Source organism: Heloderma suspectum, chromosome 4 (assembly GCF_057233095.1).
Source record: "Heloderma suspectum isolate Gila_16-S chromosome 4, 16-S_ref, whole genome shotgun sequence".
Taxonomy (NCBI): domain Eukaryota; kingdom Metazoa; phylum Chordata; class Lepidosauria; order Squamata; family Helodermatidae; genus Heloderma; species Heloderma suspectum.
In genome coordinates, this window is record NC_139461.1 from 163,762,910 (window position 1) to 163,787,261 (window position 24,352).

At 44.8% G+C, this 24,352-nt stretch overlaps 1 protein-coding gene across 9 annotated transcripts in view; it reads left to right on the plus strand.

Moving 5' to 3' along the window:
• NUF2 (NUF2 component of NDC80 kinetochore complex) overlaps nucleotides 1-24,352 on the plus strand; it is a 64,992-nt gene that overhangs the window by 5,377 nt on the left and 35,263 nt on the right. For 8 of the 9 annotated variants that reach the window (XM_084851035.1, XM_084851038.1, XM_084851031.1 and 5 more), the window contains 3 exons: nucleotides 5,914-5,988; nucleotides 17,595-17,671; nucleotides 18,132-18,193. In XM_084851035.1, the coding sequence (XP_084707161.1) occupies nucleotides 5,914-5,988; nucleotides 17,595-17,671; nucleotides 18,132-18,193 (214 nt within the window). Of the gene's footprint in view, nucleotides 1-2,544; nucleotides 2,591-5,913; nucleotides 5,989-17,594; nucleotides 17,672-18,131; nucleotides 18,194-24,352 lie in introns of all 9 variants that reach the window. The other variant, XM_084851036.1, reaches the window with a different exon arrangement.

Here is a 24,352-nt window from a genome sequence, read left to right on the forward strand (position 1 = left end):
AGCACACAGCATGGCGGGAGTGACTTCGTACCCACCATACAGCCCCTATTGCATGTTGTGTGTTATAGGGTGGGTACCAAGCCACCCCCACCGTGCTGCACGCTGAGTATGGACAACATGCCAACCAGTGCTGCAGTGTGGGTAATTATGTAAACAACAGACATGCGGCATACACGGGTGGGGGGAGAAGCTACAATGGTTTCTTTTAACTCTGCAGTCGTGCGAACCCAGCCAATGTCTAATGTGTCTTTCCTGTCAAATGTGAAATTTCTTTAATGTTTCTGGATGTATATCTGATAAGCCTTTATCCTCTCTTTCCTTCTCCTCAAGTTTTCTTTAAAACTGCATCTTTAATCCTGAAATTAATACAAATTTGACAAATATCCAGAGGGTAGCTGTCAGTGATGTGGGGTGGAAATTTTTCCAGAGTTTTATTTTTTTCTGGGCGAAAAGATCTATTTCATAAGTTCATTAGTAACAATGAATGGATGCTAATTTCAAATACGATAATAGGTAAGTGACACCATAAATACTAACCAATTTATTCTGGTGTAAGATTTTGTGGTCTATAGTTTGTTGCATCAGATTCATGGAGTATTATGGAGAGTTTTAGGTACTTTCTGTGTTGGATTTCTTTCTGACCTCATTGTTTACAATTCTTCTCCCACCCTCCACATGTACTGTATAAAAATCTGAAACTCTCCTTGCATCTGATGAAGTAGACTATAGTCAGCGAAAACATATGCCAGAATAATTTTCTTAGGGAGTAATCCTATGGCTGCTAGATAGCGGCTAGACGGCCATAGGATATCTTGTTTTCCGGGAACTGACCTTGGAGCCCATGCTCCGAAGTTGGTTCCCGGAGAACTGACCTCCCCCCACTTCCGCGCTGCCTCAGAGGTAGCGCGGAACAGCCCCATCCTCCGCACTCAAAAGAGCAGTGTGGAGTGGCCGAAAAGGGGCATGTCTGGGGGCGTTCCGGGGCAGGCAAAAATGTCTGTACTACACATTGGATGTGTCGTACAGCAGCCTCCTTCCTTGCTCTGTCCTTCCACGGCTAGACAGCTGCAATCAGCTGTCTAGCCGAAAATGCAGGGCAAGAGAAGCGCGGAGGGAATGATCCCCTCCGTGCTTCTCCTGCCCTGCATTGGATAGGTGCTTGCCTCCGAATTTGGAGGTGGATGGCTATCTGGATAGGATTACGTCCTTAGTTTTTAAGGTGCCACAAGACTCAATGGGCAATATCAAACACTGCCTGTGCGCCAGTAGGACCCATTGCAACAGAATGAGGCCAGTGGCAGTGCTGGATGCTTCCCTTTGTTGTTTTCGCTGCATTTGACAAATGCTTGGTAGGTTTTTTCTTTTAGCATATCCAGAATTGATTATATGCCAGTATAATTCCTACCTTGCAATCCTGATGCAGACCTAATTTATTTTCAAATGTTTCCCCAAGAATCCCACAGGACCCTCATTTCTATTTCTTCCTGTAAAGCTCTTAATTACACTTTACATCTTCTACTTTCAAAATCAATTCCTGCAGTTCTAGCTTATTCTATTCATCCCTCTGTGTCTGTTGTTCTATGCACATCTCCTGAATTGACACTTTATTTTTCCTGGTTTCTTCACTTATTACTTCACAAATATTTAAGAGTTTGACTATGAAACTCTATAAAATGTAGCATCTAATCCTTTCACTAATACTATCAGCAAACTAATATTTCTTTCCATGTCTGATCTCATTCCAGAATTAACTTTTCTACCCTCTCTTATCTTTCTTGCCCCAATTGCTTTTTATAAAGTTCTTTCATTTTCTTTTGTGCTCTTAGCCATTCTGTACTCATATTAGAGAAAATTATACTTATCTGGTGCTGTTAAAGTTTGATGCTTGGCTTTCTCATCATGCTTCCGATCTTTCTTATGAGGCATAGTAAAATAATTGTATATTTCCCTTGGATTGGCACCTGTACTTATTCATTATACTCCTGAAATATTAACCATAAAATCAATTACATTATTATTTATTAGATAATAAATATCCTATGAGCAACCCCTTAAGGTCTCCTGCCTTCTTAAGAGCCCCACCTTCCTTCTTTTACCTTCCCCTTTCCAATAATGTGGGGTTTAGGCTGTAGCCATGGGGTGATGGACACTCCAGACAGGGTTTAACCGCAACAGTTTACTGGTATTTTAAAGCAAGCAAATCACAACTCAGGGTATTTACACAAGAGAGGTGAGTGATAACAAAAGACATTAAGAGAAAATAAAAGTTGCAAAAAATGCAAGTACCTCTACTTAGACCTCTCCAGGCTGCGCTTCCTGCTCCCTCTTCATGCTCTGCTCTTGCTTTTCTGGTCTTTCGGACTCTTTTTTTATGCGTTCCTCCTTCAAAACCAAAAGTACTGTTTCAAACCTGAAGAAATGAAACTTAACCAGGGAAATAAAAATGAAACTTAACTGGGGAAATGAAACTGCTCCTCTCAGAGATACCCCCTCCCAACAAAAACTCCAGGCCTCTAGGCCTGACCTTTTTCCTTGCCTCTGTAGGCCTCAAATCTTCACAGCCTGCACCTACGTTGTACTCTGGCGCCAGGTGAAGACCTTTTTTTATACTTTTATATTGTAGTTTTAACCTTTCATGTTTTATATTTTTTTATGCTGTACCTTGTTTTAATTTTTGTGAACTGCCCAGAAAGCTTCTGCTATTGGGAGGGATAGAAAATAAATAAATAAATAAATAAATAAGTGTGTGTGTGTGTGTGTGTGTGGTTTCCCACTGTTAAAAATGGTCCTGACGTAACTTACACACAAATACAAAAATTTATAATTAAAAATAACTGAAAAAAACAAATTACTATAAACCATAATCAGAACAATAATAAAAATAAACACCATAAAAATGATCTAAAAACAATATAGTACAAAAACTGTCCATCCACTGTAGATAAATCCCCCCAGCCGATAATGAACATCGCAGAAGCAGCAATTGGGAAAATAAGTGCATCTTTGCCAGGTGCTGAAAAGATGACAGTGTCGGTGCTGGGCAAGCCTCCTAGGGAAATGCTTGCCATAAATATGGGATCGTCACAGAAGAGGCTCCTTCCCAAATTGCCACTCCTGAGCTTTTCTCAGGGGCACATAGAGAAGGCCTCTGAAGCTTATATCAAGGACAGTGTCTTGATTATCATTTCTTAATATGTCATCAGTTGAGAGAGAGCGTTATTCCTACAAGATCTACTCTAATTTCTCTTGGATTAGTAATTTCTTCAATCCATGCGTCAGATCAAGCAGGCATCTTAGTTGCTGCTTAATTGAAGAAAATAGCTTTAGGGTGCAATCCTATGGCTGCTAGTCATGGCTAGATGGCCATATGATAGGTCGGTTCCCTGAGAACTGACCTCCACCCCCTCCTATGTTGCTTTGTAGGCAGCACGGAACGGCCCCATGCTCAGAAGAGGAGTGCAAAGTGGCAAAAACGGGGTGTGCCTGGGCGGGGAGGGCGGAAGTGCTGTTCCAATGCTTCCTATGCATCGTCCAGTGTCTGCCCCTCCGCTACATCTTCCAGTAGCTAGACAGCCGAAATCAGCTGTCTAGCTGCAAATGCAGGGCAGCTGAAGCACGAATGGGACAATCCCCTCTGCGCTGCACCTGCCTTGCATTGGATAGGATTGTGCCCTTAAAGTACAACTACAAAAATGTTCATAAAACTGGTAAAAAGGATATATAAACTGAGCTATTAATTTAATTTAGACTGATGACCTGTTATATTTTCCAGTATCTGGGGTGTTAAGAATGATAGGATAGATAATAGTAATTAACGCTCCCTTCCTTCTTTCTCAATAATAGTCTTAAACTTAAAGGGGAGGGAGGGGGGAAATCAATCAACCATTGGGTGGAATAAGAACTAAAAATAGAAATAATTAGATCAGCATGTAATCTATTCAGAGCATAATCAATACCGAGTTAGTAATCTTAAAATCATCCACTAAAAGTATAGCAGATGAAAACAAGAAATAACAAGATCAGTAATATTGGATTAATGATCAATCTGGCTATGAGGGAGAATAAAGATTAAAGCTAAGATAAGGTCTGCACTTCATCAGGATAGAGTTGGTAGCCTTCAAATCTCTTCATTTCTAATAGAGTCAAATAGTTAGTAATTAGTAGTTAGTCGTGTTGTTAATACCACAGGGCTGGATATTAAATCATAATTTTTCTTTGGAAGCAGGAAGAAAAGTCTTCTACAAACAGATACATGACCAGAACTGTTCCTTTATATACAACTTGAGGTTTTCCCCTTAAGTGTCCTTTAGGGCTCCAACCATGTTGGCACCTTCAGTGTTTTCAAGTACCTCATAAGCACCCACTTAGTGATGCTCACTGCCTCAGTAGCAACACAAGCAAAGTAATCATGGCTTGTGTGGCCAATTCCTGTTTTGTTTTTTCTCTCCACCTCTTCTGTCACTACCCAGATGGTTTTCCAAAGCCTTAATAGCAGTAAAACACTGTCTTGCCTGGGTGGAGTATTCTTTGGTTTCTGTGGCATGTGTGTGTTTTGCTTGTGTGTTAGAGAGCATTTTTGTGGGATGGGTGCTGGTGCCTATGTATTTGGTTTTTTTTTGTTTTTGGAGTGTATTTTTGGGGAGTTTTGTAGGGTGGCTGTTTCACATGTGTGTTTTTCTGAGCATCACCAGTTTCACTGTCTGTGAAGTGGGTATTTCATTGTGCTTTGCAGTGGGGAATATCTGGTTTGACATTTGGTGATCAGACCCCTCTTATCACCTTGTTCTCTAGGCAAGGAACTTGTGGGTTGTTTTACCCATGATTAACCTATAGTGTCCAGGTTCGGATGTTCAAAGAGGCTGTGGAACATGCCGTGGCAAATCATGGGTTAATTAATCCACAATTTGCTGCCATTACGTGTGAACAGCCCCATTCCCTTTGAGAATTTATCACAAGTCAGAGTATCCAGCTTAGATTAAAATTGTGCTTTCAGCGTGAAATCATTGGTAGATGTTACTAAAGCACACATAGGCCCCTTAAAGTGTTTCTCTCTATGCAAAACAGTAGCAAAAAGCGTAGGTATTCTGGCATGGGCAGATCTCTAGATAAGGGAGGAGTTGAGGGTGGCAGCAAGAGAGAGGAGTTTAGCCTGAGCAGCGATTCTTTTTTTAGTTACTGCTGCCTCACTCCTCTCTGGATTGGTGAGAGGTGTAGGTGGGGCACACAAACAAATCAGGAATAAGCCAGGATTCTCGGTTTAGACATAATGATAAGCCATAGTTAAAACAAGCCAGGATTTATAAACCAACTTCAAGCCATGGATTCAGATTGGTGTTGCTGAAAAATAAACCAAGGCTTGTTGCCTGGTGTGGGGAAGTGGCTTGCTATGCCTCATTCACATTGTGCTAAATCATGGTTTAGTGCAGTGGTGGGGAACCTTTGGTCCATGGACCAAATGCAGCCCATCATGCTTCTCCATCTGGCCTGTGACTTTCCTAGCCCACCATGTCCTGCAACGATCTTGGTTTTTAAAAGCCAAATTTCCACGTAAGGAGGGCAGGGCCAAAGAAAGGATAGTGGGGGTAGAAGTTAGCGGAGGATGGATGACAGTGAATGAGTGTATGAAAGAGACAGTGTGGGCTGGCTCTGGCCCTGCCCACTGCTAGCATACAGCCCCTGGCAGATTTCCATTTAGGGAATGTAGCTCTGGGGGAAGGAAAGGTTCTGCTACCCTAGTTTACCATGACATTTGATCATGACTTATTTAAGAACATGTTTGTGTTGAAATTTGGAGTTGCAAAAATGTTGCCTCTGGTAGTGGAACTTTAAGTAAATTAAATCATTTACTGAGAGGTAAATAAAATCTAAACATAGTCTGGTCTGTCTTGGTAAATCAGCGTTTCTTCTTTTCAGCCTGAAGTACTGCACATGATCTTCATGAGAGCATTACAAAGTGTTTATGGAATCCGTCTGGAACACTTTTACATGGTAAGTATGCAATATGACCTGTGGAAAAGTAAACTGAATCTAAAAAGTGGAATCGTAATCACTTTCTACAAGGTCTTGCTACACTTTAAAGATTAATAGATCTGTTGTGGCAGTTGTAGTCCATGAAAGCTTATGCCACAATAAATCTGTTAATCTTTTAAATTGCCACAACATTATTTGTTGTGTTTGCTACAACAGACCATATTGCTACCCCTCTGAGAATTTGCATGGAGTTTGTAAGCTTCAGCTGCTACTCAGTGGTTTGACTCCTTCAGCAGTGGTGGTGCTTGGTGGTGCGGCTCCTTCAGCCTCCCACTCTCTGTATCACTCTCCTGTGAGAAAGAGAAGGGGAACATTGGGCTTTAGCTGATGCTGTGCAGTGGTGCTCTGGACTCTTCTACTAACCAGCAACCAAGAGGTTCCCAGCACCCTTCCTTTGCCCTTGAATTGGAAGGTGGGGGGATGATTTACTGGTTTGGCTGTGCATGGCCAAGGTATCCAGGGACCTTAGCCATACAGCTACCAACCCATCCCCCTTTCTCCCAATCTTAGAGCAGGGTTGGGAAGGATCACCGCAAACTGCTGGGACAATCCCCAACAATCTCTGCAGCTTCAAAGTGTTGAGAGAGGCTTGTTGCTCATCAGGCTTGTCAGAGAGTGGTAGCACGCTTGCCATAGCAAGTATTGAAGTCTGTGTATAAAGTTGTTCATATCCCACACCTTTGGCCTTAAAAGCGCCTTCGCAGAAATGTTGTCATCAAAACTTTATTGGCTAATGCAAAAAAAAGACCCACATCAGATTTTTCAGTGGATTACAATGAGGCTGTTCACATATAACAACTCATCATTTTAAAAAACCCACCTCTTCCACTTTTACATTGCAACCCATGATTGAGAGGTGCTGCACAACATAAATAGTTACAAAAATAGCAGAAGTTATTTACAATTAAAAATCAACAACAAAACTAAGAAATTACCACTAAAATATCCTACCCTGCCATGGAAAGACTCTTAAACTAAAAAACCCTGCCGTTAACATATTCCCTCCTTTTATTAATCATCATCATCTTGACATTCATACAATTGGCCCATTCTGTCTTTTAGACAAAACTGTAATAATACCGTATGTTAGGTTTTAAGGAGAGATGCTGATATTTCCTCTCCTGCCCAGCTTCTTTTATCCTCCCAACTAATTTACAATGAATTATAAATGCATTGAAGTCTTGGGGAATTATGCAAATTACACTGTAACACAATGTGTTCCATAGGGTAGTATCCAATAGTGGGAGTGTGTGTGTGGCTAGCCCTACCAGGCCTCCATCCACCTGCTCCCAGTCCTGGTCCACGTACGACGGCGACATAGTGCTTCTGGGCGCAAGCCCCAATGCGCACGAAAATGCTGGTTTCTGGAAGGGGCAGGTCAAGCACCACCCCTATTGGATACTACCCATAGTCTCCACCTCAGACTGAGCACAGAGGCACAGATGCTCTTTCAGGGGAATCCCTCTGTATCATCCCAGTGTAACAGCAGAAGGAAAGCTATTCATTCTTGCCAGAGTGATTGCTCTTCAGAGTTTAGGGTATGTAAGCTTAGTTATAAAGATAGGGAGGGCACATCTGATATCCAGTCTTGGGTACAGGGATGTTCTTTGTATATGTATCTCTGCCAACAGTTCATGAAAGTTCATGTCTAGGATATGTTGCCTCACCTGATCTAAAGCTTTTCCCTGGTCCTGTGATAACAGAAAGGCAGGGGAGAATTCTAACATTGCTGTCTGTCTGGTAACTGATTTAATCCAATTGCTATGAGGAAAACAAATCATTGCTAGCTTGGAAAGTTTCAGGCTGCTTTCATCCTAAGATGTACTAAAGACTTCAGTTTTGGTAAATTAGTTTCAGCTCGTAGCGAGCAAGAAGGTGTACCATATGGAACATGGAGTATTATTCTAAGGAATTGATTTTGGATAGTCTCAATCATTTGCATATCCCCAAAGCCCCATAATGCGGCTCCATAAAGTAGCTGCCCCAGAGCCTTTGCCCAGTAAACCTTGAGTGCAGGTGGAATTAATTTATCATCTTTATACAAGTGAAAAAAGAAAAAAAAAGAATTTAACCATTCCTCTGATTGTTTAGCCTACATTCTCTTTGGCCTGTGCCACGTGGGTTCTAAAGGATCCGAGGTGATGAAAATGATCCCCAAATATTTAACTTTGTTAACTTGAGAAATCTGGTTTCCATTCATAGTCCACCTATAACATTTCTTATCTTTCCCAGCAGCCATAATTTGTGTTTTATTATAATTAATAGTTAACAGTTCGGATTCACAATGACTGCAAAAATCCCTCAGTAACCTTCTTAGTTCCACCTGTGAAGAGGACACAAGGACAGTATCATCACCATGCAACAAAAATGAGACTGGCCTAGCCCCTAAATATACTGGGTTGTATGAAGCATTCCATAAGATAGTACTGATATTATTGTCATGCCTCCCTTAGACTCCTCTGAGGACGAAGGGGAATGGCAGGCTTCAGACCTGGGGGAAGGGACTAACACAGAAGTAGCCCAAGCCCCCTCACCCCCTGTGGAGGAGCCATGCCCAGCTATAGCCTCTCTGGAGGATTCAGAGGGCGAAGTTCCACTGACCCCAGCAGAGTGAAGGCGGCTTCATGTAAAAGAGCAACGAAGGTGAGCCTCTGTCTGTTTAAGGCAGAGAGGCTCCCAGAGGCCTGATTGCTAGCAGTTGTTTCAGTACACCGCCATTAAAAGCAGGAAGCAGGCAGGGACAAAGCTGCTAGAGAACAACGTCATTTCCACACGTTGGATCTCGTAAGCCCCGCCTCGACCCCGAACCTCAGTTTTGCTCGTGAATCCCTGTGTTTAGACTGGAAAACAAACTTCTGTCTGCCATGCTGTCTTGGATTTGTTGAACTGGCTCTTGCCTCCTCCTTTCCTAGCCTTGGACAGATTTACGACCCGGCTTATCAGTCAGTGAGTTATTGCTGCTGTTTGCTGGCCAGCTGCAGTCAGCTGGTGAGGACCGACAATTATTTACATAGAGATTAAACCATAAAGGGGCCAACAGGCAGCCCTGGCATACTCCCTTAGAAATTGGGTTGCTCTTAGATAATTTTCCAGAATAACCTAGTCAAACCTTCACTGAAGTCTAGGTATGAAGCCAAATAATTAAATAAAGCAGTCTACCATCGACAGCTTCGTTCACAGGCATTCTTTACTGATGAAATCAAATGCTGCCTTGAGATCAGCAAAAGCAGAATAGAAAGTAGATTTTCCCCCTTGGCATATTTATAGATCAATTAGGAAATTACAAAACAGTGATCGACTGTTGAGTTTCCTTTGCGGAATCCTGCCTGTTCTTGGGCTGGTATGTTTTCTTTCTCAACCCAGTCCTTCAACGTCTGCAGTAGATACTACGCATATAATTTGCTCACTACTGACAGTAGTGAAATTGGCCTAAAATTCATAGGGACCACCTTATTCCTTTTTTAAAAAAAAATTGGCACCACAATCTCTTTGCTCGACCCCTTGGGTAGTTGTCCGGTTTCTTTTTTTGCTGTAAATAAGGGGGCTAATAATTCTGACCGCTATCCAACATAGGTCTTCAATAATTCTGGTGGAATAAAATCACTTCCTGGGGTCTTTGCGTTCTTCAGATTAGATATTAGTTGTTCCACTTCAGAGACTGTCACCCAGGTTTTGAACTGATTTAGGGGGGTTATCCTTGCACTTAGTAATGTTTTTGGTTTTTCATAATTAAAGATGCTATAAAAGTGAACCTCCCATGTCCCATTTAAAATACGGTTCTCCATTTTAGGCCTAGATTTGTTATCACCCCTTGCAATCATTTCCAAAAAATTGGGCTGTCAGCCTCTGTTGATGCGGATATGAGCTCCACCCAAAACTGTTTGAGTCCCAACATTCTCCCCCACCCCCTGGAATTGCCTATACAGTGGTGAGAAAACGTTTGTGAACCCTAATGATCATTACAGAAATTCCATAGTTGTACCATGATAGCCTTCATGAATCAAAACCAGTCCTTTTCTAAATAGCCAGTAGGGTTTATGTTAACTAATTCCATCTCTTGTGAAATAAAACAATGTATAAATTAGGCAATGAGTACATAAGAGTCATGTACAAAAGTAAGTGAACCCCTGGTTGCATCAGCTCAATTAAAGGGAATAATTAGAATCAGGTGTTCAAGTAATTAGATAGATTTTCAGGGGTGAGGCCCCACCCTATAGAAGGATCAGAAACTGCAAGTTTGGTCTTCATCATACGGTTGTATGGCAACACATCATTCCACGATCAAAAGACGTCTCTGAGGACCTCAGAAAAGCAGTTCTTCGTGGCCTCTGTGCATCACACATATGGGCTCTGCGCCTGCACAGAGCCTCGATTCAGGAAACTTCTATAGCTGAGGAATTATGGTGGGAACCCCTCCCCCACCATCCCACTGAGCATACTCCAGCGGGGTTCCCATTCAATCCCTCAGTTCTTTGTTGACTGCCATTGTGGTAGCACTTGATCGAAGGGACTTCTCGTTACGCTTTGGCTGAGGAGAAATTATATTGTTTTTTTCTGGCTTTCTCTCTTCTTTCTCCAGTTTTTCTGCCTTTACCTGTTTTCTTGTTTTTGGTTCCAGTCTTGCGATCATTGATCGCGTGGTGCCTTTGGGTGTATGGCCATTAAGGCCCCTTTCTGAAAGGGCGTGCATTGTGGGGCAAAATTGCCTCCCACAGATGGGCACTCCTTGTGCCTTCTCTGCCTGGGTGAATGTCATATGGAGGCCTGCCATCATTGTATGTCATTTAGTAAGTAGGCAAGAAAAAATTATGCTGATTGATTTAAAGTGATCCTGTGGGAAAAGGTTCTAAAAGCGGCGGACGCCCCTAAATAGCCCATCGTGTCAGTTTCAGATCAGCCGAAAAGTCGGCCTAAGGGCGCAGATAAGGCCCCTCAAAAAGAGGTTCCCGAGAAGTCAGTGAATTTGCCTGCCCAGTCAGCTCCAGCTCTAACCCTCCAACCCTGGGCCACTCCTTGGCAGTTTCTCTCACCAAAATGTTGTCAAAAAAGGTGAGATCTTTTCACTCCTTTGAAGTCAGGAAGAGAGAGAAGAAGGGGAAGGAGTCAAAAAAGCTCATTTCTCAACCTGGAACCCCAGCTCGGCTGCTGGAGCCACCTCCAATGTTAGACTCGCCAATTACAATGGTTTCAGTGCCTTCAATATTGACCCCGGTACCACCAATGCCTTCCATGTCAGAAGGGGAGCATAGGAATTTGACACTGACTCAGGATCAAGGAGAGGTCGGGTTTGACCAAACGCGTAAACATGGAGATTTTTCCCTGTGATTGGCTTATTACTCCTGCTCCCAAAGGGGTGACCGACCACCGGAGTTTCCGTAGCCTTGGTACAGAGACAGTTCTCGTTCCCCTCACTTGGATTGGGAAAGAGGATTGGATTGGTCTCATCCTCCGCCACGTCGCCACGGGTGGGATGATTGGAACTATTATCGACCTCATCAGTATCCTTATGATCATTACGCTTACTCCAGTGATTATTGATGCGACCACGACGCCTGTCAGGTACTTTAGCTCGGCCACCACTGCAGGAGATGGTTACGCCACCACCTCTGCCGCCGCCACTGGTACAGGTGCCCTCTGCTGCATTGCTGGCACTTGCTACGAGGTCTCCCTTACGGCCGCCTCACCAATTGGCTCCGGAAATATTAGTTACGCAGAGCATAGACAGAGGCAAAGCTCTTTCTCCAGTACCCCAGGCTGGGTCCCCAAAGCCTGATGACTGGGGTACTCAGCGGATGTCTTCTTGCTCCCCAAGGGAAGATTATCAGTCTGACTCAGCTTCGGTCTCATCCATTCCATTGTTGCTGTTGTCACCCGATGTTGCTGTGGGCTCCTAAGATCCCTCGGAGGATGTGGGTCATTTTGCAGAACAAGTTTCTAGAATGGCCCAGTCACTCGGTCTTGAGACTCAGCAGCCTGTGGAGAGAGTTAAGGACCCGGTGTTTGATGTCCTCCACACTGATTCAACCACTCTGGTGCAATTCCATTTCTTCTGACTTTATTACAGACGGTACAGCTCTCTTGGAAGGCTCCGTCCTCCATGACTCCGACCTCTAAGCGGCTGGAGACCATGCATAGAACCCAAGAGAAGGATGCGAAGTTTTTATTCACCCATTCTCCACCTAATTCAGTCATTGAGGAGTCGTCACAGGGCAGGTCTCATTGGGTGCATTCTTCCCCAGTAGACAAGGAAGGTAGGAGACTAGATTTGATGGGAAGGCGGATCTACTCCTCTGCTTCCCTTGGACTATGGGTTACAAATTGTCAAGCAACTATGGCTTGGTACCAGCTTTTTCTATGGGAAAAGATTGGCTCCCTCTGCGACTACTTCCCGGATGATCAATGTGAACTGGAGAGTTTTTCAGGCAGAGGCCACGAAGGTAGCTAGGCAACAAATTAACATTGCCAGACACCAAGTTGATTGTGATGCCAAGGCTATGGTAGGGGCTATTGCACTTCGCAGACTTGCCTGGTTGAGGTCAGCAGGCCTTGCACAGGAGGCACATTCCCGAATTGAAGACCTCCCTTTTGACAGTGAGGGTTTATTTAAATCCAAAACCGACGAGGCCATGGACACCATTCAAAAGGCCAAGAACACGGCAAGGAAGATGGGTCTCTTGTAGGCTCCACTGCTATTTAGACAATGCCCCTGGTATCGACAGTCGGCTTTCACTCAGTCTCGACCTCATCAGGATCGAGCAGTACGACAGCAACAAGGTTTCCAACAGAAACACGCATCTGCTTCGACACCACATTTCCAGTCTTCTCGTAAGTGGCCTGATTTTACAAAGAAGCAATGCCTTTGACTCTCCCCTGGAACCGCCTCTTTCCCATGATCATCTTCCCCTTTCCACTCCCACCTCGCAGCCTTTTTCCCATCATGGCAGAGAATAACAATGGACTTGTGGGTCCTTGCTGTTATTCGTCGAGGTTACAGAAAGTTTGACTCTTCTCCCACTTCTCGGGCATCACTTTGGCACCATCGTCCCCACTACTTTGTGAAGAGGTAGACAAACTCCTTTCAAAGGGAGCAATCAAACTGGTCCCTCCAATAGTGCTGCACAAGGGCTTCTCCTCCCAGTATTTTGTGGTGCCCAAAAAGGATGGCGGACTTTGTCCAATTCTGGATCTCGGGGGGGTCAATCTGTTCAGTCCACCCCAAACATTCAGAATGACCACATTGACTTCGATCCTACCCTTGCTACAGATGGGAGATTGGTTCGTGACCATCGATTTGAAAGACGCGTACTTTCATATCGCAATAGAGGAGTTCAGCCAGTGCTTTCTCCGCTTCTCTGTCAACGGTCTTGCCTACCAGTTCAAGGTGTTGCCGTTTGGGCTTGCTACAGCTCCACCAGTATTCACAAAATACATGGCTGTGGTGTGTGCCCATCTCAGGCTTCAAGGGGTCCAGATCTGTCCTTACATTGAAGATTGGCTTCTAGGCGCTCAATCAAGGACCTGACTGCTGAAAAGCATCCAAATTATGCTGGAACTGGTAGGAGACCTTGGTTTGTTTGTGAACATGGAAAAATCATTCTTAGTGCCATCCCAAGTTGTCCAGTTGAACAGGCCTCCATAAATTCTGAAGTAGGACAGGTGCTAATGCAACTTGCGTTGGATGTTCTAGCTTGCCATCCTGTACGAGTTTATGTGGTACAGAAACTACTAGGACTGATGAGAGCTACAACTGCAGTGGTCCCATATGCATGAGGACATTGCAAAACTGGTTTATCAGGGCAATCAACCTGCGGCAAGACTCCCGGAGAATCAGACTATAGCTTACCCCAGCGGTCTAGGCTTCCCTTCGGTGGTGGACTGTGTCATCCAACTTCTTAAGGGGTCTGCCTTTTCAACTTCCCACACGGACATTGACATGACAGATGCCTTGATGTCAGGCTGGGGCGCTCACCGCACTCGCTTCAAAGTTCAAGGGTTCTAGTTGAAGGCAGAGGCAGACAGCCACATCAATGTCCTGGAGCTGCTTGTAGTCGATAAAGCCTTGAGGGCTTTCACAGTAGTCCTTTGTGGTCGTTGCATCCAAATCGTGTCCGACAACACCATGGTGGTATTCCTCCTAAACAAATAAGGCGGGACTCATTTGATGCCATTGATTTGACTGACAATACAAATCTTTGGTGCATTCCACAGGACATCACCTTTATGGCGATCCATATTGCAGGCAAAGACAACATCTTGGCCAACTGTCTGAGCTGCTCTTTCCCACTCTCCCACGAATGGGAACTCAATCTGAGTGTCCGCAATTGCCTGTTCGGCCGGTAGGGTCACCCATCCTTGGACCTCTTTGCATCGGAGGAGAATGCAGCATGCCTTTGTTTCTGCAGCTGTGCAGGCAGAGGTGCGAGGTCTCTTGGGGGTGCCTTTCCCAGGAATTGGAGGAGAGGTGTCCTGTACATGTTTCCACCCTTTCCTCTTCTCCCTCGGGTGGTTGCAAAACTGGAGAAAGACAGGGCAGAGGGCATCCTGATCACACCGTGGTGGCCCAGGCAGCCTTGGTTTGCCAAGCTCCTCCTGTGGTCCAGAGGGAATTACCTTCAACTTCAGTACTGTTGTCCATGGACAAAGGCAAGACATACGCCTCACGGTATGGAGAATCCAACAGTAGACCGGATAGACTTATCTGCATCACTCCAGTCTGTTCTGGAGGTAGCTAGGAAACCTGCTACAAGAAAATCCTATGCCAATATATGGACACATTTTACACTTTTCGCTGGAGACAATGACTTTGATCCTGTCCGTTGTGGATATTCTGAAGTTTTCAATTTTGCTTCATGAGCAAGGACTCTGAAGTTCTTCTTTGAAGGTTTATCTTGCAGCCATTATGGCTTCCCAACTTGTTTACAATGTTTCCTCGGTTTCCTTACATCCTTTGATCCGTCGGTTTATGAGGGGAATTAGAAATCTTGTTTCTCCTGTTAAACCTCTGGTACCAACACGGAGTGTGTCTGTTGTACTACATGCACTTACCAAAACACCATTTGAGCCACTCGCTACCGTGGATTTGCATCTTCTCTTGCTAAAGGTGGTGTTCTTACTAGCCATCACGTCAGCACAGCGTTCTGGAGAGCTATGTGCCCTGCGAGTGGACAATCCTTATCTATGATTTCATAGGGACAAAGTTGTACTTCATCCTGATATTGCTAAGGTCATTTCAGGTTTTCACTTAGCTCAGGATATTGTTCTCCCTGCCTTTTTCGCCTCACCCACAACGGCGCTCAAGAAGACACTGCACACATTGGATGTTCGCAGAGCTCTAGCATTCAGGATGGAATCGTTTCGTCAATCTCAGCGACTGTTTGTCTTTTATGGGGGATCTAAGAAGGGACTCCCAGTTTCATCCCAGTGTTTAGCATCCTGGATAGTTGAAGTTATTAAGTTCTCCTACGAACTACAAGGCTTGGAGTTATCTGGCCCAGTGAGGGCCCACTCAACCAGAGTGATAGCTTTTCAGAGAGGGTTGCTGATACTGGATGTATGTCAGGCTGCAACCCGGGCCACTCCTTCCACATTTGTCGAGCATTACAGTCTTGACGTTCAGGCCTGAAACGGCTGCTCCTTTGGCCGGATGGTGCTGTCAGAGGTTCTTCGATGTGGACACCAACCCACCGCCATGTATGTAAGTTTGTTATTCGCCTATATGTGTGATGCATAGAGACCTCGAAAAAGAAAGCTAGGTTGCTTACCTGTAACTGGAGTTCTTCAAGTGGTCACCTGTGCATTCACACAACCCACCCACTGTGCCCTCTTCGGTGTCATGATCATCTTGGTTTGGTATCAAGATTCCTCGGTCTTAAGGGGCCACAATTGGCGGTCTCCTTGGAACTGAGGGATTGAGCAGGAACCCCGCTGGAGTATGTGCAGTAGGATGGTGGGGGAGGGGTTCCTGCCAAAATTCCTCAGCTATAGAAATTTCCTGAATTGAGGCTGCGTGGAGGCGCAGAGCCCATATGTGTGAATGCACAGATGACCACTCAATGAACTCCAGTTATAGGTAAGCAACCTGACTTTATTGTGGCTCATCAGTCTAGAAAGGGTTACAGAACCATTTCTAAGGATTTGGGGCTCCACCACTACACTGTCAGACAGTCTACAAATGAAGAAGATTCAGGACCACAGTCACTCTACCCAGGAGTGGTCATCCTACCAGAATCTGTCCAAGAACAAACTGGCGCATCATCGAGGAAGTCAAAATGAACCCAGAGTAACATCCAAGGATCTGCAGGCCACTCTCGCCTTGTTTAATGTGACTGTTCATGACTCAACAATCAGAAAAAGTCTGAACAAGAATGGTGTTTATGAGAGGATAGCCAGGAGGAAACTGCTGCTCTCTAAAAAAAACAAAACAAAAAACCATTGCTGCCCGTCTGAAGTTTGCTGAAGATCACATAAATGATCCCCAAGACTTCTGGAACAATGTTCTCTGGACAGACGAGTCAAGAACTTTTTGGCCTCAATGAGAAATGTTATGTTAGGCGAAAAACAAACTGAGTTCTAACAGAAGAATCTCATCCCAACCATCAAGCATGGTGGTGAGAAAGTGATGGTTTCTGCCTGCTTTGCTGCCTCAAGACCTGGACGGCTTGCCATCATTGACACAACCATGAATTCTGCAGTGTATCGGAAGATTCTAGAGGAGAATGTCAGGCCATCCGCCTGTGAGCTGAAGCTGAACCGAAAGTGGGTCATGCAACAAGACCGATCCTAAACATACAAGCAGATCTACAAAAGAATGGCTGCAGAAGAAGAAATTCTGTGTTTTAGAATGGTCTGGTGAAAGTCTGGACTTCTAAGATTTCCTGCAAGATGGATATCGGTACATCCTACAGATCTCCAGGCTTCATCTCCCCCAATCTGTAGTTACAAAGAGAGGGGCTGATGGTCACTACCTGATTCTGGTAACACTTGTAGCTTAACCACCTGTACCACAAATGTTGGGGTCTGTCAGATTAAGGTGCCCTGGATGGTGTGGGGGTGGGAATATGACTTTATGCATGGAGCATTCTGACTGTGGGAAGCTGGGGGTAAACAGTTATTTGAACAACAGAACATTAAATTCTAGAAGCGTGTACGTTTCAACTAATGGAAAAGTGTTTTTATGAAATGAAACAATAAGCTAATCTTCCTTGCTTTGATGGCAGGCACTCACATTCACCAGAGCAGTCCTTCCAAGAACTGGTGTTGTGCAAATTCCATTCGTTTCAATATATTATGCTAGCATGATTGATTACCAGTAGGATTCTAGGAAGTTACTATCGTTGTTTTGAGCACTGACTTTTATCTTGAGCTTTACAGCTGCTTTGTGAATTTATTTTTGTTTTAATGTAGTTTATTGAAGGATCAGACACTGCTTTGGGGATGTCATAGAAAAGTGGTCTATAATGATACAAGTAAATAATGAATCTTCATTTGTATTTAAACAATTCAGTGAAGAAAGTAGATTTATGTACCCCTCTGGTTACTACTTATTGGTTCTGTTATATTCGTAGATGCCTGTAACCTTTGAAACTACATATCCTCAGATCTTTGAAGGCTTCCTACCCATAGGGAATCTATTTATTAACATGTGAGTATCCAGAAATAATGTTTTCTATCCTAATTCTTTGCTTTTGTCTGAATTTAATTTGTGATGGAATTTCTTTGTAGCTGAGGAAAACATTTTAGCTTGTTTTGCAAGGGTGCAACCCTATACATATTTAGACAGAGAAACTCCTACAATTTCCAGCGGTCCTAAAAGCATGTTTGCTATCAGCACAAAGTTCTAGTCAATTGGGCCTTGCAGTACAAATTTTTACTAACTCGTCTAATTCAAGGTACAACTATTAAGGCTACAATACAAAACTTATTTACTAGATAGTAATCCCCATTAAAACAGTGGGACTTTAATACTTAGGTTCTGGTGCTTTACCCTAATCCCTAGACGTATAGCACAAAATACCAAACAAACTCTCAACTTAATATAAGTTATACCAGGGAAGCAGGTGCTGTAGGATTTCTATTTACAAAATGCATGATATCTTTGACAGGGAGCGGTTTTTCCCAATCTGCCGTGTCAATGACTTCCAGATTGCTGATGTCATAAGTCCAAGTAAGCATTTAACATCTCATCTGACAGTTACGGGGTTTTACCTTGTGTTGGTTATCACCAAGGGCTGATTTGTTGCAGTTTGATTCCCTGTTTACTTGGTCGGGATTCTATTTTGGTGTTAATGTTCCTGACAAGGGTTGGTGTGGTCGTGTGGAAATGCCTCATGTCAGTACTGCTAAACCTTAGGGAGTGATGCAAGTGTGGAATCTTATTTCATGATCTGCCTGTCTCAGGATTGCATGTTGTAGTTGCTGCAGTGTGGATTCCTAGCCATGCAGAAGTAGCAATCATGCCACAGCATGAAGACGAAACCAGACCTAGACTTAATTTATTTTATTACATTTATATCTTAACTTCCTGCAAGGAGATCAAAATAGTATACATGATTCTTTTCCTGTTTATTTATCCTTACAACAAATAGAGCTCACAGGAAATGGTCCTTGAAGTAATCTATTTTGATTAGTGTCCAAATCGGATCAAATAATAACCAAAATACTATAGTTGTCCAGTGAAAGCGGAGATAGTCTACATGACCAGTGCCTGCAATCGCTGGATTCATTGTGTTCACTCGCCTCCTCTACAAGAGGCTTGGCCCCTAGTTTTTACAAGCGGAGCCAATGCCAAGAGCAATCTAGATCACTATTCTCTGAGTGTGACAGACACTCAGCCTGGGATGTGTGATACATGAGACCCCAGGATTGGGTTGATTATTGTGATGAGCCTTTTATTGTGGGCCGTTTGGTTTTAATTTTTGTGAACTGCCCAGAGAGCTTCGGCTATTGGGCGGTATAGAAATGAAATTAAAAAATAAAAATGGCCCATACTACCCTCACCATCCTGAGCCCTCCTATTGGGGTGAAAGTTGGTACTGTCGACATCCATTGGCTACAGCTTCGAGACCTCTGGACCAACAGGTCACTTCCCGCGCCCCGGCTCCAATCACACCATTTATTCCTCAATCTGAGGGACACTTACTTTCATATCATGTGAGCGGGTCTTGTGGCAAAGGCACATCAAAACCTCCTTGGTCCATTGACTCCATTGGAGACACATCAGCTAGAATAGACGTTGGCTCCAAAGTATAATAGGAAAGACTCTCCTTGTTACAACACTGGTAGTCTTCAAACAGAACATAAAACAATTGGGGAATCACTGTTTCATTAGGAGAATTCTCTCCACCTTCATCTATGGCAGGGACTGACACCGGGCAGGTAAATAATCCCCCCCAAATTTGTCTCTGCCAAATGTATGAGAAGTAACAGTGCCCACAGCGGCTAAATCTTTCTCTGCTGTTTCCTCCCAGTACTTTTCCTGGGGAAAATGCTGACTCCTCCAGTCTCAAGCAGGAAAGTCCAGTGCAGCCTTTTTTGAGCTTGCTCTTAAAGGGGCAGTGGAGGGGGGGGTAGACCTTTTCTCTCCCCAGTAGATTAAGCAGCCCCTGAGGAGCAGAGTTTGTCATTTCCCAGATAAAAAGCTGTTCCTCGCTCCTGGCTTGCATCTCTCTGTCCTGCTGTCTGGGTCTCTGTTAGTCTCCATGTCTCTTCTCCACCTCTTTCCCTTCTATCTCCTCCCGCTTTTTATCCAGTGTTCGCCCACTTTCCCCCCATCATCCTCTTCACCCACTCCCTCTTCCAGGTGAATCCTATCGCAGCTATTAGCACAAGCCTTGAGCATGTGCTGGCTGGCACTGCTATTCATTTGCACTGCTGCTGCTTCCTGCTGCCCTGGCATAGCCAATCTCCTCGAGCCCAGCATTTGGAAGGATGCGGGGCGCCTTGGCAATGCTGTGGTGGGTCTGAAGGCTGTTGGGTAAGAGATGGCGATCCCTGCCAATCCTTCACATATCGCAGTAGAGGAGTCACACCAACGCTACCTCCATTTTGCCATCAGTACTGACGCCTACCAGTTCCGGATACTACCCTTCAGTCTCATCACCGCACTAAGGGTATTCACCAAGTGCATGGCTGTGGTCTGCTCCCACTTGTGGCTGCAAGGCTTAGAGGTATACTTGTACATAGACGATTGGTTGTTGGCGGCGTCAACAGAAAACCAGCTTCGCAGGTTGATAGAGGTGACTTGCAATCTCCTTCAGGAGCATGGACTCTATATCAATACAGAGAAACCTCAACGTCTACCAATGCCAAGGATCCAGTTCATAGGGGTGTTGTTGGATTCACAACTAGGCTGCATCTTCCTACCCAACAACCGGGTAAAGGTGCTGACTTCTGTGGCAACAGAACTTCTAATGAGTAGATCCACCACAGCTCCCAAAGCTTAGCACCTGGGTTTTATGGCTGCAATGATGGCTGTCGTTCATTACACTCAGTTGCTGATGAGGCCACTCCATATGGCTCATATGTGACTTAGATACCGATCGGGATGCTTGCTGGGCCAGACTCCCCCGGACATCAAAGTTTCTCTCTGATGGTAGCTGGTCTACCCCCAGGCATGCTGTTTCGTTGGCTTTCCTCATCCATAGTTGTGTCTACGGATGTGTCGCTCTCAGGATGGGGGGGCTCACCGTCTGGCCTTATGGTTCATGGATGATGAGCAGCCAAAGCCTCACAACACATCAATCTCCTGGAGTTAAGGGCAGTCGACAAGGCCCTTTGTGCATTCGAACTGGACATGCTGGGCAAACTGGTTCAGGTTACTTCGGACAACATGACTCATCGCATATTTGACCAAACAGAGCGGCACCAGTTCTCTCCCGCTAATCATCCTTACGCTCCAGATCTTCAAATGATATATACCCCGTCAAGTTGGGCTTGTGGCTATACATGTGGCTGGTGTTGACAATGTGCTGGCCGACCACCTTAGCTGAACCATACTGACCTCCCACAAATGGGAGCTGGGCAAAACTGTTCTGAGCAATCTCCTCCAGGGCTGGGGAACACCAGAAATCAATCTTTTGCCACACCGAAGGATGCAGGTTGGCCAACATTCTGCAGCAGAGCAGGCCAAGGCCAAGGATCAATAGGTGATGCCTTCATATTTCAATGGATAGGGGTGCTGTTCTACCTGTTCCCCCACTTTCCACTGATAACCAAGGTCCTGGTGAAGATTGTGAGTGAGGGCACTGAGTGCATAACGCCCTGTGGCCTTGCCAGATTTGGTTTGCCCCTCTACTTTAGATGGCAAGTGGTTGGTGGCAATGGCCATTGCCCATCGCATCTGTCTCTTCTCATGAGAGAGAAGGGCTGAATCCGGTTCCCAGACCTAACAACTCTCCACATGACAGCATGGAAGATCAGGTGACAGGGACAACCTTGGTCCCAGCAGGGATACAGAAGATTGTCAACACTGTGCGCAGTGCTCCTATTTGAGAAAATGGACTGCTTTCTCCTCCTTTGCCCGTGCTCAAGGTTTTGATTCAGTACAGCACTCCTTGTACCAAGTTCTGCAATTTTTACTTTCTCTGTTTGAGAAAGTTACTTTCTCAAACTGTCATTTCTACGAGTCTGCCTGTCTGCTGTTTCAGCATTCCCCTCTCCTTTTGAAGGATTTTCAGTTTTCTCATATCTGACAGCAAAACAATTCCTAAAAGGGATAAGGAATCTAGCACCACCATTCCATTCTATGGTACTGAGCTGGAGCCATTCAGTGGTACTTAAGACACTGTCCTCTAAACCCTTTGAACTGCTAATGACTGTGCCTTCTTTCTTGGAAGGTGGCATTTTTGGTGGCCATTACATCTGCATGCTGTGCCAGTGAACTCTGTGTGCTCAGAATACACCAACCGTATCTCCTTTCTCATTGAGATAAAATGGTGCTCAGTCCTGATCCTACGTTTCTGCCTAAAGTTGTGTCGGACTTTCATTTGAACCAGGACATTGTTTTGCCGGCTTTCTTTGCCTTGCCCTCTGTTCCGTTGGAGTAGACCATGCATACACTTGATGTTTGTCATGCCCTGACCTTTTACAAGTTGAGGACTGAACAGTTTCTGCTGTCATCCTGCCTTTTTGTGTGCTGTGGTGGCAAGGACAAAGGCCAGCCTCTTTCAACTCAGCACTTTGCACCATGGGTCATCAAGACCATCGAGTTATCGTCTGAGCTGTCGGGACTCAAACTGTCTGCCCCAGTCTGAGCTCACTTTACTTGTGCAATAGTGACATTGGTCGCATTCGACAGGTGGGTTGCCATCCCCGAACTGTGCCGTGCTGCAACTTGGTCGACACCATCTCCCTTTTTTAGGCATTACAGACTGGATGTTCGCACTAGAGCTGACTGTGCTTCTGGTCGTGCTGTCCTCTCTTCTGCGTTATAGTAGGACACTGACTTACCACCATTGTAAGTTAGCTTGCTACTTTCTAATAATATGTGCGATGCATAGAGACCACAAAGAAGAAAGACAGGTTGCTACCTGTAACTATGGGTCTTCAGGTAGTCATCTATGCATTCACGCAGCCCACCCACGATCCCCTCTTCAGTGTCATACTGTAGTTCGATGTTGGGTACCGAACATGTTTGTTTGTTTCTTTCAGTTTTGAGACCACGATGTTGGTCTCAAGGAACTGAGGGAATAAGCGGGAACCTGCTAGGGACATGCGTACTGGAATGTGGGGGAGGGATTCCCGCCAAAATTCCTCAGCTATAGAAGCTTCGCGAATCAAAGCCCCGCGTAGGCGCAGAGCCCATATGTGTGAATGCATAGATGACCACTTGAAGAACTACAATTACAGGTAGCAACCTGTCTCCCCACCCCAAATAAGCTGCTAAATTAGACTTTTGCAAATGGAAAGGGGCAGTGGCAAGCAGTGGATTTTTGTGTGAAAGGATTATGAGTTCAGTTTTCCATTTCACATTGTAGCTTCAACAGCTGCTTTGTCTGAAAGTCCTGAAAAAAATGCAGAACTACATGTAATTTGTAGTGCTCTCCTCAGTCCTTGATTCAGATCCCATTCGGTATGCATGCAAATATTGTGGCTGGCTTCTAGTGGATCTCTTTTCTGAAATGGTAAGATGCATTTCTACCGTTATGCAACAGAACAAATACTTATTTATTTATTTATTTATTTCTATACCGCCCAATAGCCGAAGCTCTCTGGGCGGTTCACAAAAATTAAAACCAAACAACACACAATAAAACAATTTAAAATACAAAACCACAATATAACAATACAACCACAATAAAACCTAGCAGCAGTACAGGAGTTTAAAATACAGATTTAAAACAGCAAAGATAAAAATTTAGAAAGCTAAAATGCTAAAATGCCTGGGAAAACCAAAAGGTCTTCACCTGGCGCCAAAAGGAATACAATGTAGGCGCCAGGCGAACCTCACTAGGGAGCTCATTCCAGAGCCGGGGTGCCACAACAGAAAAAGCCCTCCTCCTAGTAGCCACCTGCCTCACTTCCTTTGGCAGGGGCTCACGGAGAAGGGCCGCTGATGATGATCTTAAGGTCCGGGCAGGCACATATGGGAGGAGGCGATCCTTCAGGTAACCTGGCCCCAAGCCGTTAAGGGCTTTAAATGTTAACACCAGCACTTTGAATCGGGCCCGGAAATAGACTGGCAGCCAGTGCAGCGGAGAAGTACTGGCGTAATATGAGTTCGCAGGCCAGTCCCTGTTAACAATCTTGCTGCCCTATTTTGGACCAGCTGAAGTTCCGGACCGTTTTCAAAGGCAGCCCCACGTATAATGCATTGCAGTAATCCAGATGAGAAGTTATCAGAGCATGGATAACTGTAGCTAGGCTATCTCTGTCCAGACAAGGGTGTAATTGGTATACCAGCCTAAGCTGATAAAAAGTGCTCCGTGCCACTGAGTTCACCTGTGCCTCAAGTGACAGTTCTGGATCCAAGAGCACCCCCAAACTACGAACCTGATCCTTTAGGGGGAGTGCAACCCCCTCCAGAACAGGTTGAATATCACCTAGCCGGGCAGATGAACCACCCACTAACAGTACCTCCGTCTTGTCTGGATTGAGTTTCAGTTTATTAGCCCTCATCCAGTCCATTACCGTGCCCAGGCCCTGATTCAGAACAGCCACTGCCTCACCTGGTTTTGATGAGAAAGAGAGGTAGAGCTGGGTGTCATCCGCATATTGATGGCACGTCAGCCCACACCGGATAACCTCCCCCAGCGGTTTCATGTAGATGTTAAACAGCATGGGGGATAAAATAGAGCCCTGTGGAACCCCATGGCACATTTGCCAT